The sequence below is a fragment of the Trichomycterus rosablanca genome, chromosome 9 (assembly GCF_030014385.1).
Source record: "Trichomycterus rosablanca isolate fTriRos1 chromosome 9, fTriRos1.hap1, whole genome shotgun sequence".
In the NCBI taxonomy this organism is placed as follows: domain Eukaryota; kingdom Metazoa; phylum Chordata; class Actinopteri; order Siluriformes; family Trichomycteridae; genus Trichomycterus; species Trichomycterus rosablanca.
In genome coordinates, this window is record NC_085996.1 from 6265388 (window position 1) to 6290960 (window position 25573).

The window sequence follows — 25573 nt, forward strand, 5'->3', positions numbered from 1 at the left end:
TCGTCTCTGACTTTCCATCTACAAGGTGGACCAACTAGGTAGGAGTGTCTAATAGAGTGGACAGTGAGTGGAAATAAAAAACATACATAGCATACAGAAGAAAGATGTCGTGGTGGAGTGGAGGATTTGGGGTGATGTATGAGAACACCAGGGATCAACAGCATCATCACTGGTGTGAGGGAGAGTAATATCAGCTCCTTCTAGAGGTGCAAATTAAATTGACCTGCAACGGCAAACACCAGATTGGATTTTTTTTTCCTGAAGAGAAACTGTATTTGTGTCAATCAGTTCGGTCCAGATTTTAGCACAAAATATGGTGAGTCTCAGATCACTGAAAGATCCTGCAGTGGTGACACATCAGAGAGGAAACCAGATTAACTAGCCAACAGTTCAGATGGATTTAATGATCTGGTAATCAATGTCCAGCAAAGAAAAAAAATGCAACCTGGTGTCACTGCTATGGAGCCATTTTTCATCGTTAAAAAGACAGTGCAGTGTTACAGAATAAGCCTTTAATCTTAAGTCACCAGTATCATTCATGTCAGTACTGGACTGTCATTAAATGGCACTTTTCTATTAGACATGGAAGTCCAGTAAGTCACTGATCTTTAGTTTGTCAGTCACATGTACCAGATATTCACTACATGTCCAAATATACACTGATTAGGCATAACATTATGACCACCTTCCTAATATTGTGTTGGTCCCCCTTTCGCTGCCCCATACGCAACCAAGTGTGATGCTCTTTCTATCAGAACCAGCATTAACTTCTTCAGCAGTTTGAGCTACAGCAGCTCGTGTGTTGGATCGGACCACACGGGCCGGCCTTCGCTCCCCACGTGCATCAATGAGCCTTGGCCGCCCATGACCCTATCGCTTTTGATAGATACTGACCACTGCACACCGGGAACACCCCACAAGAGCTGCAGTTTTGGAGATGCTCTGACACAGTCGTCTAGCCATCACAATTTGGCCCTCGTCAAACTCGCTCAAATCCTCACGCTTGATCATTTTTCCTGCTTCTAATCAACTTTAGGAGGATAAAATGTTCACTTGCTGCCTAATATATATATAGTGGGGGGCCCCCCACTAACAGGTGCCGTGATGAAGAGATAATCAGTGTTATTCACTTCACCTGACCACCTTGTCGGTGAATATATGAATATGACTGTGCCCTAAAGCAAAGTTCATAAAGACATGGAAGGATGAGTATGGTGTGTAGGAGTCCTGAACAGAGCCCTGACCTTAATGCTCTTGTCCAACTATATTAGCTGACCAAGACACAATTCAAAATCTAGTTTAAATGCCTTCCAGAGAAGTAAAGGAAGGGGAGACCTATTTACTTTTGCCCATACAGTGTATGTTTATAGCACATGGGATAATTACGGCCCTACTAATTACATGGAGCTTATTTTTATGTAAAATCACATATTTCATGAGCCACTAAATTACACTCGTAAATTGAATGATAGAATAAATAGAAGCTACAACACACAGCACAGCTACCTTAATAGTTAAATGTGAACCTAAAATATCCAGCAACAGTCTCTCGGTCCGTGTTTTGACTCCCTTTCTGCGTCCACAGAATCGATTGTTAGTTTTCCAGACTCAGTTACCCGAGTCGTGTTTTACACGTCGACATCTTGGGCACTTTGACTAAGCGATTGCTAACTGAATTGCTGTAGGATTGCTAGGACGCCTCATAGTGCAAATTACCAGTAAATGTACGCTGCACGAATGAAAAATGTTAAATCTCTAAACACAAACATTAAACTTTAAATGTAATAGGCAGGATCTTAGGTATAAAATAATGGTGTTGTAGAACCTACATAGTGCTTTACATGCCTACTGAGACGCTTGTGAGGTTTTGCCTTGAACTGGGACTCAATCTTTCCTCCTTTTCTTTATTTTTATTGAGACTGAGGTAGCGGCCCGTTTGGATTTATTAGGGTACGTGCACCACCTTTATTGCTGTGGATTCAAATAGTAAGAAAAATATTTGAATTAACCTTGGGCCACGGAACATCAATTTTAGACAGTTAATGGTATTTTACTCATCAATACGGTAGTTTAATGTGAGAATATGAATGGATTAAAAGGAGTCACCTCATTTTATAGGTACAATTAATGACAAAATCATGAGTACTTAATCAGACTAATGGTATTAATGGTTCTAAATGGTTCTATGGCACACACACAGCGCGGTGTGTAACACCCGTGACCTTGGTGTGAACGACAGAAGATCGCCGCTTTCACTCCGTAATGATGAATGTGTGGAGAAAAAAAAAAAAAAGCCACACCGTGTCTTTCCTCAGAAGCTGTCACTCGCATCCGTAATAAGGAGCGAGCGTTAAGCGGAAATCAAAATAAGACTGGTTTGCTGGAGGGGAACCGTCGTCGGCACTTTTCAAAATGAAAATGTAGAACGTCGAGAGCGCTTGATGAATCTGAAAATCAACTTACATGCCTGGTTTGCAATTCAATCGAGCACAATATTTGACACTTTGACATTTTAATTATACACATATGCTGAGATGTACGCCGGCGGAGGAGGGATTATGGAATCGTTTATTTTATAAGATGAAAGACGAGCAGCAGAGGAGCGTCAGAGAAGACGATTTAAATTGAATATTTGCATCTATATAAGAACAATAACCTGAACATGAGCGTCTGCTGCTGTCAAACAAGGATTTACTCTCGGCAACGACATGATCAAGTAAAAAAAACGTCTTTCCTACTGTCAGTGTGGATCTGTCTATCTATTTATCTGTCTGTCTGTCTGTCTGTCTGTCTATCTGTCTGCCTATCTCTCTGTCTGTCTGTCTGTCTGTCTGTCTATCAATCTATCTGCCTATCTATCTGTCTGTCCGTCTGTCTGTCTGCATGTCTGTCTTTCTATGTCTGTCTGTTTGTCTATCTATCTATCTATCTATCTATCTATCTATCTATCTATCTATCTATCTATCTATCTATCTATCTATCTATCTATCTGCTTATATATTTGCCTGTCTGGCTGTCTGTTTATCTATCTGTCTGTCTATCTGCCTGCCTGTCTATCTATCTATATAAAATGAGAAGGGGTGTCCCAATACTTTTGTCCATGTAATGTTTTAACTGACTCTTCTCATGATCAAAATGATGTTTTTAAACCAGCCATGAATCAATAGTGATGGATTCACAATCTCATCGTTTTCCACAGTGTGTGAAGTTGTTCTTCCACTTATCTTACGTTATATTTCATTCATTAATAACACAACATTATAAATCAGATTCGTCTGAATCGTCAAGGTCACCGAGGTCGGTTCACGTCTAAATAACACACATCTCCACCTCCAGATGAACTGTGATCCACAACACTGCATTACAAAAGATAAAAAACACCATCCATTACCTTGGAAAGGTCACCCACTTCCAGATAGAAGCAGATGATGAAGACGTTCCAGGTGACCCAGAGCACCAGCCAGGCCGCGTACTGGGGGGAACCAAGAGACACACAGAGCCAATTAAAACCAAACCCAAAATGATAATAAGCACTCAGAGCCTGTTTATAAATGTGCATGATTAATAGGGAAGTTCTGTCTGCAATTAATCCTCTCACACATCTGCATTTAAACCCTCTTCAACAAGATCCAGATCAGCCTTCATCCCTCCAGTTAAACCAGTGGTGCTTCCATCTACACAGATATGATTGGTCATGTCAGAATGGGAGGGTCAAAGCCTTGTGACAGATTGGCTCCCATATATATTTCCTTCAGGATCAATAAAGCATCTATCTATCTGTCTGTCTGTCTATCTGCCTATCTGTCCAGGGTTTGAATCTAGGTGGTGTTATTGGCTGGAACAGCACTTGTACGCGCTTGTCAGTGTTGGTCCCAGGCCCGGATACAAATAGGAATATTGCATCAGGAGGGGTATCTATGCCAAGTCTGCTGTTCGACCCCTAAATATGGTATCAGCTGAAAAAATATATACTATAACAGTATTTCTATTTCAGATCATCTAATCACAGTATACAATCAGGATAAATAAATGTTTTTTTAGATGTGTGAGCTGACAGGGTGTAAGCAGGATAACCTCGTCCATCACAGCATCCATATCTCACAGAGCAGCCCGGGTAAAAAATGCTGATCTTAAACCTGCGTGATGCCTGATTTTAGTGACATGCTGTCATAACAGGGATCTTCATTTCAGCGAGAAGCCCCAGTATAACTCAGACCCTAAATCTCACCTGATTCTTATACTGGGAGAATGAACGATCGTATCGTGTGATATGATATCAGATACAGAGACGTGCAGAATACACGGATGCAAACTGAGTTACTCTGCTGTCTAAAAAATTCATTCCTTCATTCATTCCTTTCCTTCCTGTCCTCCCTTTCCTTCCTTCCTGTCTTTCCTTTTCCTTCCTTTCCTTCCATTCCTTCCTTTCCTTCGTTCATTCCTTTCCTTCCTGTCCTCCCTTTCCTTCCTTCCTGTCTTTCCTTTTCCTTCCTTTCCTTCCATTCCTTCCTTTCCTTCGTTCATTCCTTTCCTTCCTGTCCTCCCTTTCCTTTCTTTCTTTTTTTTCCTTCCTTCCTTCCCTTTATAAATAATACATTTATTTATTATAGATTTTTTTACTGTCCCATTTTTTCCTCCTAATTTAGTCTTTTTCTTTTCCCAATTGTAACTTCGCTGCCTTACGCTATGCCTTGGCAGCCCCTTTTTTTCACCAGCCAGTGTTGGATTCCCACACAGAGCCATGCTATGCTCTATATGACAATCAACACCCCCCCCCCCACCAGCACCAACAGGAAGTGACCCAGTTTGTCCTTCCCACATTCTTGTTTAGCTGTGATCACACAGTATTATTTGTACGAACGTATGAATGTTGAAAGTCCTCCGACTCACCCCAGTGACATAACGCGGCCTGAACTGCACCGTCCCAAACAGTCCCAGAATCACCGTGATGATATGGACAAAGTTGGTGAGAATTGGCGCCCACTGGTATCCGAGGAAGTCAAAAATCTGCCGTTCCAGTATGCTAATCTGTAAAAGAAAGATGAGAAGATCAATGATGAGAGCAACACCGCGGTATAAAAACATGTATTATATTCAGTAGAAAGAAACGAACACGATGCCCTCCAGCTTCTACAGAAATAAAGCGAGTGAATTAGCGCTCGTGTGACATTAGCGTTAAGATTAGCTTAGGGCTTTTCCTTAAAGAGCCGAAGCTGATGAAGTTTTGCTGGGTGCTGGAGGGCATCAGTGTTACAAACATGCTGTAAAATGCCACATCTGATCTGATTCTGTCCCCATTAAAAGCATCACACTGATCATGTGTTCCTGTTAAACCCTGTACGCTTCATGTATGGTGTATGAACAAAAGTATCGGGACGCCCCTTCTAACTACTGAATTCATGTGTTTTAGCCACAGCAGTTGCTATCAGGTGTAATAATTCAATTATATAAAGGAAACAATATGCTTTTAGTCTTGCAGCAACAGTTTAGGGAAGGTCCATAACTCTTCCAGCATGACTGTGCCACTGTGAACAAAGCGAGCTCCAGAGTCCTGACTTCAGACTTACTCAACAAACAACATAGATAGACAGACAGACAGATAGACAGACAGACATGTAGATAGATATAGATAGGCAGGCAGACAGACAGACAGACAGACAGACAGACAGACAGACAGACAGATAGACAGATAGATACACAGACGAATAGATAGATAGTTAGATAGATAGATAGACAGACAGACAGATAGATAGATAGATAGACAAATAGATAGATAGATAGATAGATAGATAGATAGATAGATAGATAGATAGATAGATAGATAGATAGATAGATAGATAGACAGACAGACAAATATATAGATAGATATAGACAGACAGACAGACAGATAGGAAATTATTGAAGACTGAACCTATTGTGACTCTTATTAAGATCGAGCAGCTATTGAAGGTGAATGAATGAATGAATGATGTGAAATCTACACAGACAGTCTGAGCCTCAGTCCTCAGCCTTGGACAGACCAACAGAGTTAATTAAGACTATATGTGGTTCGGTGCTGACCGGCTGGTGACTCCCCATCCCCCTTCCACATTTGGGTCACCGCTAACCATTGCTGGTGTACATCTGGCCAGCAAGTGCATCCAACACACACACACACACACACATCCTACATCATCCATCATCATAAACACTCTGCAGACACGGAGAACCACCTCACACGGGTGAGGTTATTAGGAAGAGTTTGGCTAATTAGGACGTTTTTATGTTCTTGCGGTTCAGCCCAGGTGGGCACGTTCCTTATCCCAGTGCACGTTCTCCTCTGTGTCCTTCCCAGTGCACTGTAGTATGATATTTCCTAGACTTGCAGCAGAAGACGCCTCTGGCTCTGGCTTTGTTTTCTCAGCGTAATTGCACACTGCAGATGATTGTTATTTTTTATTTATTTTTCCTCCACACACCTGAATCGTTTCTCAGTATCTGGAAGCAGAAGGTTTTAGAACAGGACTGATGTTCTACCATCTGTTTTCATTACTGATTCAACACAAAACAGCCCAGAAAAAAACAAAAACAGCTCGCAAGTATTTACAGTCAGAGACTCTAAAGTTTATGTATTTACTTCTAGTAAAATTTCTAACAACATTTATTTATTTATTAGGATTTTAACGTCATGTTAAACACGCAGACACAAGGAGAACATGCAAACTCCACATAGAAAGGACCCAGACTGCTCCACCTGGGAATCGAACCCTGGTTCTTCTTGCTGTAAGGCAACAGTGCTACCCACCGAGCCACCGTGCCGCCCATTCTAACAATATGACAACATATGACAAAATGCTGGGTCAATACATACATAAATACCGATCAGCCATAACATTAAAACCACCTCCTTGTTTCTACACTCACTGTCCATTTTATCAGCTCCACTTACCATATAGAAGCACTTTGTAGTTCTACAATTACTGACTGTAGTCCATCTGTTTCTCTACATACTTTTTAACCAGCTTTCACCCTGTTCTATAATGGTCAGGACCCCCACAGGACCCCCACAGAGCAGGTATTATTTAGGTGGTGGATCATTCTCAGCACTGCAGTGACACTGACATGGTGGTGGTGTGTTAGTGTGTGTTGTGCTGGTATGAGTGGATGAGACACAGCAGCGCTGCTGGAGTTTTTAAACACCTCACTGTCACTGCTGGACTGAGAATAGTCCAAAAACCTAAAATATCCAGCCAACAGCGCCCCGTGGGCAGTGTCCTGTGACCACTGATGAAGGTCTAGAAGATGACCGACACAAACAGCAGCAATAGATGAGCGATCGTCTCTGACTTTACATCTACAAGGTGGACCAACTAGGTAGGAGTGTCTAATAGAGTGGACAGTGAGTGGACACGGTATTTAAAAACTCCAGCAGCGCCTCTGTGTCTGATCCACTCATACCAACACAACACACACTAACACACCACCACCATGTCAGTGTCACTGCAGTGCTGAGAATCATCCACCACCTAAATAATACCTGCTCTGTGGTGGTCCTGTTGGGGTCCTGACCATTGAAGAACAGCATGAAAGGGGGCTAACAAGGCATACAGGGAAACAGATAGACTACAGTCAGTAATTGTAGAACTACAAAGTGCTTCTATATGGTAAGTGGTGCTGATAACATGGACAGTGAGTGTAGAAACAAAGAGGTGGTTTTAATGTTATGGATGATGAGTGTATATCTCAGTGTATGGTAGAAAGAACTGAATTCTAAGGGTCTTGCTTACTCTCTCTCTCTCTCTCTCTCTCTCTCTCTCTCTCACTCACTCACTCACTCACTTTGTTTTTGTATTTATTTTGGTTTATGGGCACAATAGTCTGGTCTAATCAGTCAGACAAAAGCAAATCAATCAGTCCTGGCAGCCGAAGGCTCCGTCCATGCTGCATTTAAACAAAGCGAATGAGCTGAAGTGAACCTGCATCACAATACACTACGTCCTAACCGGAGAGACGTCTACTCTCAGTATCTATCAATAATCCTGCACGCTGCTCTGCTTTTAGCTTCACTGATAAGACTTTTCATTTTAAGATTTAATTGTTTTTAAAGACACTATGTTGTTATCAGTCATGATACACAAGCACCATGAACTGCTACAAAAATAGTAACTGTTAATAGTATATAGGAATACAATAGATAGGACTGTTCTGTTTCACCATGACTGTGTCCAAACAAAGAAATATCCATAGTCGTGGTTTAGTGAGTTTGGTGTGGACAAGCGCCACAAAAACGACTAGTACAGAACCCCGAGCTCAACCCCATTAAACATGGAACCATGTTACATATATTCTGTTTCATTTAGAGGGACACATCTCTATTAATGCTCTTGGTTTTGGAATCAGGCTCGTTTCAAGGTGTTCACATACTTTTGGCCATGAGATTTACAATAATAGCCTCAAACAAGCCGTCTAAATACATGCAATAAAAAGTACCAAAACAGTCATTTAAATCAGGACTGTTCAATTACTGGCCCTTTGATTTCCGGTCAAGCAGTGGACGATTATAACCACCGTGTGTAACCAAGCACGATATAATAATAATAAACATTAATTAGGCTTAATTACACACTTCAGATTTTCGGTCTGTTACTAAATATGACTTTTATGTAAAAAGAAGGAGTCTAAGCAAACGTAAGAACAAAAAAGAGCTATGAGCAAGGTTCTTAACCCTTTCAGCTCTGACCCCAGCTTCACAACAAGCTGGGATATACGGAAAAATAATTTCTTGAAGTCCTTGCTGTGTTCTCCCCATGGGTTTCCTCCGGGAGCTCCGGTTTCCTCCCACAGTCCAAAAACATGCAGTCAGGTTAACTGGAGACACTGAATTGCCCTATAGGTGAATGTCTGTGTATATGTGTGTGTGTCTGCCTTGCGATGGACTGGCGCCCCGTCCAGGGTGTTACTGTGTGCCTTGCGCCCATTGAAAAGCTGGGATAGACTCCCAGCGGTTAAGAAAGTGAGTGAGTGGACACATGTAGACGTATAAATATGACAGATAAGGCCATTCATTCATTTATTCATTCATTCAACAAACTGATGTCTACAATCACTACATGGGCAAAAGTATTGGGACGCCCCTTCTAATTCACATCAATTGCTAACAGGTGTAATAAATTAATTATATAAAGGAAATTATATGCTTCAAACTTTGTAGCAACAGTTTAGGGAAGGCCCTTCTCTGTTCCAGCATTATTGTACCCCTGTGTACAAAGCAAGCTGTATAAAGACATGAAGCTCTATAAAGCTCGATTTAAAGCAACTCCAGTGTCCAGCACAGAGCCCTGACCTCAGCCCCACTCAACAGCTTTGGGATGAACCAGAACACCAACTGAGGCTTTCAGACCAACATCAGTGTCCAGCACAGAGCCCTGAGCTTAGCCCCATTCAACAGCTCTGGGATGAACCGGAACACCAACTGAGGCTTTCAGACCAACATTACATTTACATTTACATTTTCAGCATTTAGCAGACGCTTTTATCCAAAGCGACTTACACAATGAGCTGAACACGATGAGCAATTGAGGGTTAAGGGTCTCGCTCAGGGACCCAACAGTGACAACTTGGTGGTGGCGGGGCTTGAACCGGCAACCTTTCGTTTACTAGTCCAGTACCTTAACCACTGAGCTATCACTGGCCCTGTTATGAAATCAGTGCCCAGTGCACATTAGTGCCGAGATATACAAATGCTGTCCTCTTTTGACTGCATCGGTACAAATTCCTACAGAAAAATAAGCAAGACTTTGACTAACTTTGACTGGTGAGTTGTTTGAGATACTAGTTAACTAGTTCTGTTTACTGTGTCTAAAAACCTTTGACGATTTTGTGCCAATCCATTAAACCAAGTGCAAGAAACCAGACGTCAGACATCAGACGGCTGTTTTCCCCAGACCGTAAAAGCTCTTTCTAAGTAATACTAAGCAATAATTGCATTTCTGTCTGTTTTATAGCTGCCGTACGTCTCGTTTACCGAAGAACAAACAAGGCTATAACGCAATCAAGGTCCTGTTTTTATTTATTTTATTTTTCCTACTATGGCACCACAATAAACCCAGAGAAAATCATTCAGGTTGAATTTAAGCATCGGTACAAATGTGTAGATTTCTTACACACGATCTGAGCGCTGCTTACAAGCCAATCTCACAGCCACGAGCGTACGGGTGTAATAATAAACCCCCAAATAATGAAGAGCGCTGTGAGGCAGAGTAATCTTTATTTCATCACAATCTCATCAAGTATGAACTGAGTTCACAGGTAAACAAACCACACTTAGACTAACAGGTGGCCTGTTATAATGTGCTGCTGAAGATTTCATAACAGAATTTCAACTAAATCAACAAAACACAAAAGAAAAATGCTTTAGATATGAGTAAGATTGCATTATTCTATATACACCGATTAGGCATAACATTATGACCACCGTCCTAATATTGTGTTGGCCCACTTTTGCTGCCAAATCAGCCCTGACCCGTCGATACATGGACTCCACCAGACCCCTGAAGGTGTGCTGTGGTATCTGGCACCAAGATGTCAGCAGCAGATCCTTTAACTCCTCTAAGTTGCGAGGTGGGGCCTCCATGGATCGAACTTGTTTGTCCAGCACATCCCACAGATGCTCAACTGGATTGAGGCTTTAAATTTCTATAAACAAAATCATATCAACTATCAAGATATGATAATTAAACAGTTAAAACTTTAGTTAAAATTGTGATAAATAAATGTGATTCCAAACTGAATTAAATAATTGTACCAGTTACTAATATCACAGCCATATAGATAAAAAGCACAACACATCATGAAATCAAGGGACCCAGAAGCAAAGGTAGTCAGACAGAAAAACATCAGAGAGGAAAATCAGGCCGATAGACGTTGAAGATGCTCGTTGGAGGATGAAAGAGAAGAAATCGAGCCCGGGTCGATGAAAGAGCAGAAAGGTGGAGGCAGTTCGGTCCACTGGGATATTTCACTGCCATGACAGCCAGCCAGCAGCATGTGAGAGCTTCACATTATAATAACGTGCTTTCTTTGTTCCCTGCCAGCTAAAGACAGTCTGGAGATGTAAAAATTCACTGCTTTCAATTATTTAGAGCTTTTATTACCTCCAAGTTAATGTGCTTTTCACAACATCGCTGGAAATATTACAATAATCTGAAAGACTTGTGTCAGGGTTTAATTTAATAAAAATATAACAGTCATGTTGTTGTAATTCAGGTTTGGTTTAACCAACATCTCAGGATAATATCTTAGAACAACAGTGAAATTTTTCAAGACTTTAATGAAATTTTTCTTCTAATTAATGTGAAACGTTCATCTCAAGATGAAGATTTAGTGAATGTTTAAAAATATCCAGCCTCCGTGGAATAAAAAACAGGCAAAACACACAGACATGAGTTTATGTTTTACATCAAACACTTAAAACTTTTCACGAATTTATCTTTAAGTGCAAGAAAACTAAAGTGAATTTTTCCTCCCTAACAGTCCCCTGCAGTAACGAGCAGCGATGAGCAAATGGTGGCACGGCTATCTGGTCAAAAAATGCACTCTTGGCGCCCAGGTGGCGCAGCGGGATATTCCGCTAGCACGCCAGCGCCGAGATTCTGAACTCCTCGGTCACCTCGGTCAGCTGGGTGCCATTGATAGTGCCAGTGATAGCTCAGTGGTACTGGACTAGTAAACAGAAGGCACCAAGTTGCCACTGTTGGGTCCCTGAGCAAGGCCCTTAACCCTCAGTTTCTCATTGTGTAAGTCGCTTTGGATGAAAGCATCTGCTAAATGCTGAAAATGTAAATGTAAATATGGTGGGCATAATTGGCAGTGCCTGCAGCAGATACTAGCAGATGTGTTGTGCTGGTATGAGTGGATCAGCCACAGTAGTGCTGCTGGAGTTTTTAAATACTGTGTCCACTCACTGTCCACTCCAACCTAGTTGGTTCACCTTGTAGATGTAAAGTCAGAGACGATCGCTCATCTATTGCTGCTGTTTGAGTCGGTCATCTTCTAGACCTTCATCAGTGGTCACAGGACGCTGCCCACGGTGCGCTGTTGGATGGATGTTTTTGGTTGGTGGATTCTCAGTCCAGAAGTGACAGTGAGGTGTTTAAAAACTCACTCATACCAGCAAAACACACACTAACACACCACCACCATGTCAGTGTCACTGCAGTGCTGAGAATCATCCACCACCTAAATAATACCTGCTCTGTGGGGGTCCTGACCATAGAAGAACAGGGTGAAAGGGGGCTAACAAAGCATGCAGAAAAACAGATGGACTACAGTCAGTAATTGTGGAACTACAAAGTGCTTCTATATGGTAAGTGGAGCTGATATAATGCACAGTGAGTGTAGAAACAAGGAGGTGGTTTTTATGTTATGGCTGATCGGTGTATATATATATACAGTATATATATATATATATATATAAATAAATATAATTTTTTTATATTAAATATCAATTGAGGATGGGTCCTTGTACTTTCAGTGGACTTTTTGTTTGCTTCTGTTGCTGTTTTGGTTCTGGAATTATGTAAAGTCGCTGAGACAATGTCAGCTGTAAAAACTTTGACCTGTATTTAACCGTATTTACTCTTTGTGGCCAACAGCATTCACACTCATAATTATCAGGACATTTAAACATGATGGACTGGATGAAACATTATCAGAGAGAAACTTACATCCATGGATGACGTTCCAAAGCCTCTTTACTCTGCAGTAAGACAGGTTTTTTTCCTCTTTTAGGTAAATCCAAACCTGTTCTGACAGTAATCCTCCACATTTACCCACAAGCAAAGACATCATTAGGAATATACTGCGAGAATTATAATGCACTGCTCGGATTCTGACGTTGCTGGAGAGTCTTTAAGCGCAGCGTGTAAACAAAAGTGACAAATTCTGTGCACTTGATTTGGAAACTAAGCCTCAAGGCAGAGCGAATTCAGAGCCACAAAACTCAGTACTCAGCACATCAGGCTGGTAAAGCAGGGTAAAGAAATACATTTCACTTTTCACTGCGGCCAATTAGAAGCAGTTGAGGATCCGGGCGGCTCCGGAGTCGTCGCAGTGATCCGGGCGGCGCGCTCGACGGTGGATGACGCATGTCCGACATTTGCGACCAAACACGCCATTTGTCACGCCGCACGCTCCTGATTTCCAGAGTCGCCCAAAGTGATGTGATAGAGACAATGATGGGCTGGTGGGGGGTGAGGAAGGGGGGTTCTTAGCCCGGAGAGAGTTTCAGTCGCTGCTGTCAGGCCGTACAGCTGAGCATGAAAAATGTTGTTCATTATCTGCTGGACACGATGGGATTTTTGTCCTTCTCACTGCTCGATCTCTGACCTGTATGTACAACATGGCAACCCCAGTGGAAACAGTGTTTTCACATGTTAACATCATTATAGAGCAAGAACCCTGGTTACTGATAGACCGTTTAGAACAAAAGAACTCCGGTTCTTCGGTAGAACCTTGGTGCTTTTTAAAGTACAGGGTCGCATTTACACCAGTTTTTGGGAGCCACGAATGGCTCGTTAATGGTGAGCATAGCACAACGGAAGTTTATTTATTTATTTATTAGGATTGTAACATCATGTTTTAAACGTTGGTTACATTCATGACAGGTAGTTACTGGTTTTTAATGTCAGACACAGTCACGGACAACTTTGTATCTCCATTTCACCTAACCTGCACGTCTTTGGACTGTCGGAGGAAACCAGAGCTCCCGGAGGAAACCCACACAGACACGGGGAGAACATCTAAACTCCACACAGAAAGGATCCGGACCGCCCCACCTCGAATCGAATCCAATCAAACCTAGGACCTTTTTGTTGTGAGGCGACAGTGCTACACACTGAGCCACCGTGCCGCCCCACGATGGAAGTAAAGAGTACTAACATGATGGTGGAGTGTGTGGATTACCTGCATGTCTTGGTGCTGCTGTTACAGATGTTCGTTTTATGCAAAAAGCATCATCGATCCACTACTGGTGATAAAAAGACATAGAAGGCGACTCCGTGCTAGACGAACGGTCTTTAGTAAACTAGAATTAGTACACGAGTGAAAACTAGCAGCCATGTAATTGGTGTTTAGTTTGTCAGTATTTGTGTATGCACACAAAAATAAACATTTATCATTTTTAACTGTATTTATACATATTTATAATGTAAACTTCACTGGCATTGTTGCTTTCTCTATCCTCTATAACCTGACACGCCCACAGATGACACCACGGTTCGCACTGATAACCCTCGTATTCTTTGGTTCCAGCTGCAAATGAACATTTACAGTTCAGAAGCGCTGAATGCACTGGAAATGCACTGAAACTGTTCAAAATCAAGTTCTCGAACTGGAACGGAGCCCGTTTCATATAGTTTGAAAAAAGCTGAGTGGAAATAATCAGAGATGGGAAAGTTTTGCTATCTAAAGATTCCTAAAAGTAAACTATATAAATGTACACTCCAGATATAATGCACTGTGCTTCAGTAGTACATGTGGTGGTTGGGGTGGTGTAATATGATGAGCTACTTGGGTTCAAATTAAGGAGTTAGCATCAATCTTTAGAGAATCAGTGTACTCCAGATAGTACAATTCATGGACATGCATTTAGTCACACATAATGAGACTCGTATAAACGTTTAAGCAATTTATTTTAAGCTAAAAGTCCAAAATCTACAAAAATAGCACAAAAAAGTCTTGAGCTGTCAGAGTGGACCAATCTGTGTAGAATAAAAACACTGTTTAGCGAATGTTCCTGTGTTTCTGATCACAAAAACTGAGCACAATGGGAGTAAACAAACAAACAGACTAACGTCCACAAAGCTGAAACATGTCGTCACAATGCCAGCACATTCTACACCTGCCTGCACATCAACAGATCCTCATCCTCCCACCCTGAACTATAAAATACACCTCCAGCCGTTCTCTTCTGCTCCTCACATGCATAAAAATGCCCAGAGATGTGAACTAATCAGTGAGTGATCGTTATTCCAGAATTACTGAGCTCATTTTGCAATGAGCTTTTTAAAAAATGCTGCAATTTGGTCCTTTAGTGCTCATTTGCTGTCTGAAGGTCCCGTTAGTGGTGCTGAATTAATGATGGTGCATTTTCAGATGATTAAAAGCCTGTTTCCAGACTATCTACAACCTCAGTGTTTAAAACTAAAACAGGATTTAACCAGTTTTAAATGTGAATAAATTATAAACATTTTGTTTAAAACACAATAATGTAATGAAGTGCTGTAACTCTTACAAGTGCCTGCTTTCAATATACGTAATTACATTAAATATGAAAATAATACATTAAAAAAGAAAGGATTTAGTGGTGAAAGCCCAGTGGGAGTCTGAGAGAGAAAACCCCTTAGGCACAGGGACTCGTTTGGCACAAATGTCGATATTGTTAATGGTTTGGGAACAAAGAGGGCAGGAAGTGAAAAAAAACTCATGGAGATACGGCTCAGAGTTAATGAAGACGATTAATTTCAATAATCATTTGCATTTCAATGAGGCAGAAAAAAAAGGACCTCGCCACGGGACTTAAATGATGATCAGCTTTAATCCAAGCAGAGACATCGCTAAACTTTAAGTAGGGAGTGTGTGTGGGGGGGGCTTTGGGTGCTAGGTCAGTCCAAACTTCAGAATAGCTGTACTGACTTGTACTGACCATTCACACTAAGGGTAAACACCGATCAGGCATTACTGCGCCCCCTATGCAGCCCCATACGCAACAAACTGCGCTGCTCTGTGTATTCTGACACCTTTCCATCAGAACCAGCATGAACTTCTTCAGCAATCTGAGCTACAGTAGCTCGTCTGTTGGATCGGACCACACGGGCCAGCCTTCGCTCCCCACGTGCATCAGTGAGCCTTGGTCACCCATGACCCTGTCGCCGGTTTATCACTGGCCCGATAGATACTGATCACTGCAGACCGGGAACACCCCACAACAGCTGCAGTTTTGGAGATGCTCTGACCCAGTCGTCTAGCCATCACAATTTGGTTCTTGTCAAAGTCGCTCAGATCCTCACGCTCGCCCATTTTTCCTGCTTCTAACATCAACTCTGAGGATAAAATGTTCACTTGCTGTCTAATATATCCCCCCCACTAACAGGTGCCGTGATGAAGAGATAATCAGTGTTATTCACTTCACCTGTCAGTGGTCATATTGTTATGCCTTGTTGGTGTACATGCACATAATGCCCTCCAGATCATAAGGGCGCATTTACAGTGTATCACAAAAGTGAGTACACCCCTCACATTTCTGCAAATATTTTATTATATCTTTTCATGGGACAACACTATAGAAATAAAACTTGGATATAACTTAGAGTAGTCAGTGTACAGCTTGTATAGCAGTGTAGATTTACTGTCTTCTGAAAATAACTCAACACACAGCCATTAATGTCTAAATGGCTGGCAACATAAGTGAGTACACCCCACAGTGAACATGTCCAAATTGTGCCCAAAGTGTCAATATTTTGTGTGACCACCATTATTATCCAGCACTGCCTTAACCCTCCTGGGCATGGAATTCACCAGAGCTGCACAGATTGCTACTGGAATCCTCTTCCACTCCTCCATGATGACATCACGGAGCTGGTGGATGTTAGACACCTTGAACTCCTCCACCTTCCACTTGAGGATGCGCCACAGGTGCTCAATTGGGTTTAGTCCATCACCTTTACCTTCAGCTTCCTCAGCAAGGCAGTTGTCATCTTGGAGGTTGTGTTTGCGGTCGTTATCCTGTTGGAAAACTGCAATGAGGCCCAGTTTTCGAAGGGAGGGGATCATGCTCTGTTTCAGAATGTCACAGTACATGTTGGAATTCATGTTTCCCTCAATGAACTGCAGCTCCCCAGTGCCAGCAACACTCATGCAGCCCAAGACCATGATGCTACCACCACCATGCTTGACTGTAGGCAAGATACAGTTGTCTTGGTACTTCTCATCAGGGCGCCGCCACACATGCTGGACACCATCTGAGCCAAACAAGTTTATCTTGGTCTCGTCAGACCACAGGGCATTCCAGTAATCCATGTTCTTGGACTGCTTGTCTTCAGCAAACTGTTTGCGGGCTTTCTTGTGCGTTAGCTTCCTTCTGGGATGACGACCATGCAGACCGAGTTGATGCAGTGTGTGGCGTATGGTCTGAGCACTGACAGGCTGACCTCCCACGTCTTCAACCTCTGCAGCAATGCTGGCAGCATTCATGTGTCTATTTTTTAAAGCCAACCTCTGGATATGACGCCGAACACGTGGACTCAACTTCTTTGGTCGACCATGGCGAAGCCTGTTCCGAGTGGAACCTGTCCTGGAAAACCGCTGTATGACCTTGGCCACCATGCTGTAGCTCAGTTTCAGGGTGTTAGCAATCTTCTTATAGCCCAGGCCATCTTTGTGGAGAGCAACAATTCTATTTCTCACATCCTCAGAGAGTTCTTTGCCATGAGGTGCCATGTTGAATATCCAGTGGCCAGTATGAGAGAATTGTACCCAAAACACCAAATTTAACAGCCCTGATCCCCATTTACACCTGGGACCTTGACACATGACACCAGGGAGGGACAACGACACATTTGGGCACAATTTGGACATGTTCACTGTGGGGTGTACTCACTTATGTTGCCAGCTATTTAGACATTAATGGCTGTGTGTTGAGTTATTTTCAGAAGACAGTAAATCTACACTGCTATACAAGCTGTACACTGACTACTCTAAGTTATATCCAAGTTTCATGTCTATAGTGTTGTCCCATGAAAAGATATAATGAAATATTTGCAGAAATGTGAGGGGTGTACTCACTTTTGTGATACACTGTAAATGAGAAGCACTCTGCACTTTGCTCACCGTGAGCCTCATCGAAGTGTGAATATGAGACAGGGTTAGGACAGCTCCACATTTATCTGTGTTTATCTGGATTTTCCTCCCTGTTTCACTCTTAAACTTGTGTTACAGCTCGAGTTTCTGAGAAATTGTGAGAATCAGAATCAGCTTCTCCCAGAGTCTAAAATGCTTCTGGTTAAAAATAAAGCTTAACGTGGTTTAATGTAGTAAAAGAAGGAGACAGGAGCACTAAACTTCTCTTCATTATTACTGCTCATATGTTCTCTCTACTAATAAAATTCCTTCATCCTGATCAGGGATGCAGTGGGTTTGGTGTCTAATAACACTATGAACACAGTAGAAACGACACAGAAAACTTACGGGGCATCAAACACTCAAATATTGACTTTTTTTTGACTGTTTACGAATTTAAGTTGGCTCTACATGCACCTTATACATGTTTTAATGAGGTAAGAGGGAACCTGAATACCCAGAGGAAACAAACACAGACACTGAGAGAACATGTAAAACTCCATACAGACAGAGACACACAGTAAATGAAAATCAAACCTAGGTCTTGCAAACACATGTTGCTGTAAAACACCCACTCAGCGCCCATACTATTCCATACTGGTTATACTACGATCAGGGTGGCACGGTGGCACGGTGAGTAGCCAAAAGGTCCTGGGTTCGATTCCCAAGTAGAGCGGTCTGGGTCCTTTCTGTGTAGAGTTTGCAATGTAACCAAAGTGTGTAAACATGATGTCAAAATCCTAATAAATAAATAAATATACTATCATCTCCCAAACCCTCCTGTAGCCACTTATATAGAGCGACTGTCACTCTAACACTGAGATATTCAGTAAAGCTTCACAACTGTAAAACATTTAGGGTGTAAAAATGATGGTCAGATATATTTTAATTTTAAATATTCAATTATACTTGAATAAGAATGAGATGGAAATTATATTCATGTTTTATTAATGAGACTAAAAATCTGTGAAGCTCACAAGAGGGATAAAAACCTGGCAGATGTCCTCTCAAAAAGAAAAAGTTTAGGGCAGTTGTAGCCTAGTGGTTAAGGTACTGGACTAGTAATCAAAAGGTCGCTGGTTCAAGCCCACCACTGCCACTGTTGGACCCCTGAGCAAGGCCCTTAACCCTCAATTGCTCAGACAATGTACTGCCACAGCACTGTAAGTCGCTTTGGATAAAAGCATCTGCTAAATGTCGTAAATGTAAATGCGTCCCACTCCCGTGTTAATAAATACGACATCGCGCTTGAACACCGATGTGTTATTTATTGCCCTGAGTGGAACTCAGCTCTGAATTTCTTCTAGGTCGAGGATCTAAGTGCGCTGGGTCGGGAAGTGAATATGTATAAGGCCGTTTCATCCTTCCATGAATCTGTCTGCAGAGGTCAAGCTGGCACAAGCAAACAAACCCCCGGTGATTTGCCCCCCGTGGTCGATAGCATATGTTGATCAGGATGACGAGCCGCATCCAACATGGATGTACAAGCGGGAGAGTCACAACTGAACCGCGTTCTGTCTGAAAAACCTGGAGCGTTGTGTGTGTGACCGTCCCACAGGTCGCGACCTTTACTTAATGGACAATGTTTATGTGTTTCTATACTGTATGTATATGCAAATGAGGAAGATCACAGAGAATTGGGATTTTTATAAGATAAGACAAGATAAAACAAGATAATATAAAAACAAGACAAGATCCCACAAAATAATATAAGACAAGATAAGACACGATAAGATAAGACAAGATTAGACAAGACCAGACAAAATAAGACAAGATAAGACACAATAACACAAGATAAGATGAGATTAGATAAGACAAGACAAGGTAAGGTAAGTTAAGACAAGATAAATTAAAACAAGATAAGACAAGACAAGAAATGATAAGACAAGATAAGTTAGGGCAGGATAAGATAAGACAAAACAAAATTAGACAAGTTAAGGCAAGATAAGATAAAATAGTTTCAGACAAGATATGTTAGGGCAAGATAAGACAAGACAAGATAAGACAAGACAGGACAACATAAGTTAAGACAAGACAAGTTAAGATAAGATTAGACAAGTTCAAACAAGATAAGACAGGATAAGACAAGATCAATTAGGACAAGATAAGATAAAACAAGACAATGCAATGTAAGATAAGATAAGACAAGACAAGGTAAATTAAGATAAGTTAAGACAAGATAAGTCAAAAAAGATAAAGCAAGATAAGACAAGATAAGATAAAACCAGACAAGGTAAGATAAGATTAGACAAGTTAAAACAAGATAAAACAAGTCAAGATGAGATAGATAAGACAAGACAAGATAAGATTTCTTCACTTATCCCCATGGGGGAAATCGAGTATTAAATTTACTGTACGTTACTGGACTAGTAATCAGATCAGATGGCTGCCAGTTCAAGCCCCACCACTGCCTAGTGGCCCCTGAGCAAGGCCCTTCAATTTCTTAAACCCTTTAAAAAACTGAGTCACAATTCTAATCAGAACAGTAAGCTGGTACAGTTGATGATGACACAGAGTAGATGTTGCATTGCATCATCAGTCCTGGGGACCTGGGTTCAATCCGCTCCTCAGTTTACTGTTTTTAGTCGGTGTCCTGTTCATGAAGTCTTCCTGACATTTTAACAAGGTCTTGGCAGGAATCCTGGGTTTGGTTCACTTTCCCTTTCAACAGTGTGCCAGAAAGTAATTGTACACCCTTGGTGTTTGAGTCTTGACTTTGGCAAAGTCAACGGTCAGTTCCTGGGTGAGATATATCCGACTCCCTGGACAGAACGGCACAGGTTGTTACCAACGCTTCCTAAGCTTTAACGGTATGGCTCCAGTGGGAGAGGAATCGATGGACCGTGTTGTTCTTGGGCCGGGCGAGAGAGACGCTGATTGCTGGACCATCAATCAATTACCTTCTCATGTCATCAATCCCAGTATCGATCAGCGACTGTCACCACCGGCCCAAAAAAAGACTCGTGTCATCTCTCAAACAAGATGGCGTCCGGGTGAAGCTCTGATTATCAATCGTCCGTGTCGGTTTATGCACATGCGGTCGTATCAGTGGTATGTCCTTGTGGTCCACCTTAGTTCTACCTTAGCTTTAGTACTGGGAGATAATTCCTCTAGGATGGGTCGTTTCCACAAGTCATTTCAGCAGATAAAGGAGAGCAGATCAATCAGTCGAATATCTTCCTCATTCCATTAGGATAAAAGGTGGAAGTCAAGGCGTGGGCTGTAAACGCCGCTGCTCCGGGTAAAGTGAGGCCGGTTAAAAGTCAGAATCTAAGCTAAAAGCTCCAGTCGATCTTTAATTACAGCCGAGTGCTATTCCTAACGCGCCTATCGCCCAAAATGCTAATCACGCTGTAATTCGAGCTCGGGCATTGTGCATGCAAACACATTCCTTTTCATTTCTGCCTGGATGAGCATTGTTGGGAAACTGATTAGCTGACATTAGGCGAGGTATTATTTAGAGCCCTTGACCTTCACAATGCTAATTTTGACTTTAAAACTCCAGGAAGGAAAATGGGAGCTCTATTGAGGGACGCTTTCTTTTTATGAGTTCTATTATTACAACAGTGATAACAAAATGTGATTTATTTATTAAGGGATGATGCGCATTTCGGGGGGTTTGAGCCAAGTGCAGACGCTTGACTGAAGTAGAACAATATTGTGGCTATAAGGTCACTAACAAAAGGGGATGATCGCAAATAAAAAAAGGTGTCCAAAATAACTTTATAACCAGCACCACCTCAAGCACAAACATTCATTACCATCACAGTATTTTATCTTTATATTTATCTTTATACTCTTTTAAGGGCGTTGCTCAAGGGCCCACCAGTGAAAACCTGGCAGTGGTGGGGCATGAAGACGATGTACACAGACGATCAAAATATAGGCAGCAGCGTAATACAAAATGTATGAATTAAAATCTTACGGAAGATCACAGAGAATTGGGATTTTTATAAGATAAGACAAGATAACACAAGTTAATATAAGACAAGATAAGATGAGATAAGATAAGACAAGATTAGACGAGATAAGATGAGATAAGATAAGACAAGATTAGACAAGACCAGACGAGATAAGATAAGATAAGATGAGATTAGACAAGACGAGATTAGACAAGACGAGATAAGATAAAACGAGATTAGACAAGACCAGACAAGATAAGACGAGATAAGATAAGATAAGACGAGATTAGACAAGACCAGACAAGATAAGACGAGATAAGATAAGATAAGACGAGATTAGACAAGACCAGACAAGATAAGACGAGATAAGATAAGACAAGATAAGATAAGACCAGACAAGATAAGACGAGATTAGACGAGATTAGACAAGACCAGACAAGACCAGACAAGATAAGATTAGACAAGACCAGACACAATATGATAAGACAAGATTAGACAAGATAAGACACATGGGGCATGAAGACGCTGTACACAGACGACCAAAATATAGGCAGCAGCGTAATACAAAATGTATGAATTAAAATATTACATGAGTTAGATATTACAAATAATAGAATGACCATAAGGACTCATTAAAATCTAGAAACACTGGACACAAGTCAAGATTACCTGCCAGACAGGGTAACACACACTCATACGTTCACTCAGCCACTCCCAAACAAAAGCGTTCAAAGCACTGTGCACCAAGTAATGCATTTTCCAGTTTTAAAGTACTACAGTTACATCGCTCAGTGTACGCGTATCATTCATTCAGTCATTCGTCTTCATTAACCACTCCATCCAGAGCCTGTTCCGGGAACACAGCGTGCAGGACGGAAACACACCCCGGCCGGCAGAACGTATACACTGTACACACTAACGTATGGCTGTTAAACTTTTAAAAACATCTGAAAAAGACTTTGAGCGCCAGGCTGAGAGGAGCTCGACTCTGCCCGTTAGGCATTTTGATTATAATTAATTGCCATTTTGTGCTGGCATAAAGAGTGCAGCAGTAACTGGAGCTTTAATTTCATCCATTATGTCACAATGTCAGCTATTTCAATGCTAATCACACGCTGATTACTGAACGACTGTAATGCATTGAATTAGGAGCTGCAGTACACCATGTAGCTACTGGTTCCTAACTGAATCCAACCATTAATCAGCCGGAGCTTTTGTTTGCCCTCGTGCAAACTTTGCTTTAGATAATTTGTCCGCATTAAATCCCAAACTCAGAGGTGACATTTAAATGTCAGATTTTTCTTTAGCTTTTTTATTATTCCAGTTTAATAAGGGCAAATTCCCTGTGCAGTCAGTTTATTCTCTTTATTTACCCTTCCATTTAAAATCTCTTAAATAAGAAGCTGAATGATTGTAAAAGTATCAGAGATGCTAATAAATCAGTGTTAACGTGGAATGACGTACCTGCTGTTTTTTAAGCTAGCAGTGAGTTTCTTTCACAGCCAAACACGTGTAGGATATAATGGCAGACCTGGCATTGTAATCACTTCTGCAACTCTTCTTTTTCTCTGACTATAATAGGAAGACATACTGCTGTGTGCAAAATGTGCTAGTTTAGAAAATTACATACAGCAACGTATGAAAATAAATTAGCAGTTTTGGTGGTTCGTGGTGTTAACTATTACTATAAGGTAATTGTAGACTATTGGACAATATTGAGCCTCATAACCACCCGTAGTTGTAGTTTGGAATGCGATTGCATTATGGGTAGTGGGTAGTGTGTTAGTCTGGATCTATGCATAGTTCTGTATACTGATTTTCTTTCTAAAACTTAATTAAACTGCAATAAAGAAGAGATGCAGATTATTAATAATAATATGCATCTCGGTCTAAGTTCTTATTACATGTTGAAGATATAACAATAATGCAATGTAATGTAGCAACATAATGTACAACAGTGTACTGTAATGTACAGTAAGGTAGCACAATGTAACATCATGCAATAATGTAATGTACCGTAATATACTATAGCATGGAGTCATGTGATGTAACAATGTAATGTAATCTAATGTACAATAATATAATGTAGCACAGTGTAATGTAACTTTATGTAACAATGTAATGTATCCTAATATCTTGTAGCACAATGTAATGTAATGTTACGTTGCACTTTTAACAATGTAATGTAATATAATGTAATTTACCACAAAAATTTTATTGAATTTGTGAATTTCCCCACTGTGGGACTAATAAAGGATTATCTTATCTTATGTAAGATCATGTAACAGTGTAACGTGCCATAATACCATGCAGCATGGAATAATGTAACGTAACATTGTAATGTAGTGTAACATTATGTAGCACCATTGTAATGCAATGTAATATAAAGTAATGTACAATAATATGATGTAGCACCATGTAACAATTTAACATCATGTAACAATGTAACATTTCATAATACCATGTAGCTTGGAGCAATGTGATGTAACAATGCAACGTTCAATAATGTAACCATGTAATGTAATGTTACTTTTTTAACAATGTATTGTTATATCATTTAACATACCATAATATAATGTAGCTTGGAGTAATGTAATAAAACATAATGTACAATAATATAATGCAGCACAGTGTAATGTAACTTTATGTAACAATTTATGTAATGTAAAAAAATTGACATAATATAATACATTACATAATATATGTAATGAAACGTAACCACGTAATACAAAATAATGTAGAATAATGTAATGTAAAACAATGTAAAAGAATATAATGTAAAAGAATATAATGTAAAAGAATGTAATGAAATTAAATGAAATGATACAAAATACAGGGCTTAGGCTTTTCTCAGACAAAGAAGGCAGCACTGGTTGTTGAGTTAACAAAACAAAGGTTCTGAGTTCTTGTAATCCCAGTTCTTAATAGACTGTAAACATGTGTGTCCATCCATGAACAAAAAATATGCCTTTATTTACTAAATTTCACTGTCATTCAAATTATTGTTGTTTCTCATCCTGTTTTACATCCCTACAATTGTTGATGAAAGACTTTTCAGCATCATACATTAGAAACAGCGGCTCTTAATTGTACTTGCTGTGTTAATTTAAATGTGTTCAGAAAAAGCAGGTGGAAAATAAGCTGCTAGAAAACATTCGCCCTTCAAAACAGGAATGCAGAGAAGCACAAGCTAATCAGTGTAGCGTGATGAGGAGGCTAGTGGCAGTCCCACTTCCACCCCCTACACACACACACACACCACACACACACACACACGCACCTACCCTGGCATCCACCCAGGATTCTGCAGCTGCATAATGGCTGTGGAATTAAAGCATCACTGACGAAACTCCACTAAAGCTAAACCTAACCATTCTTCTCCTCCATTCAGTTTCACTTCACAACCTTCACTCATTTTCATCGCTTGTGTTTTTCTCTGATCGTAAACGCTGGAGAAACACCAGTACAGTATCAGACACAGAATGAGATTTGATACAGAGAGATACAAACATTCCCCCCAAAAACTAATATCTAATAACGCATCCCAGGGGCACCATGATAAAGATTTTTCACTAAAATAGATCTGTGAGGAAGAAAGTACACAGTAATTTAAACATTACAGAGTTACTCAATGTGATTCAGGTTCAATAATAAACTACATTATTATACTAGACTTTAAAATAAGCTTTGAGTACAGATGCTGTAAACGTGTCCCTCCGTAAGTGTTAACCAACAACTCTCCTCCGCTTACAGGGAAACAGCAGAGCTGAATATTTAACATACGCTTGTTTGGAAAA

General features: G+C 40.8%; 1 protein-coding gene across 1 annotated transcript in view; it reads right to left on the reverse strand.

Moving 5' to 3' along the window:
- The window catches only part of nkain2 (sodium/potassium transporting ATPase interacting 2), a 123661-nt gene that overhangs the window by 70037 nt on the left and 28051 nt on the right, over positions 1-25573 (reverse strand). The window contains exons 2-3 of the mRNA XM_063001027.1: positions 4891-5028; positions 3392-3472 (exon numbers count right to left, since the gene is read on the reverse strand). Coding sequence (XP_062857097.1) covers positions 3392-3472; positions 4891-5028 — 219 coding nt within the window. The remainder of the gene's footprint in view (positions 1-3391; positions 3473-4890; positions 5029-25573) is intronic.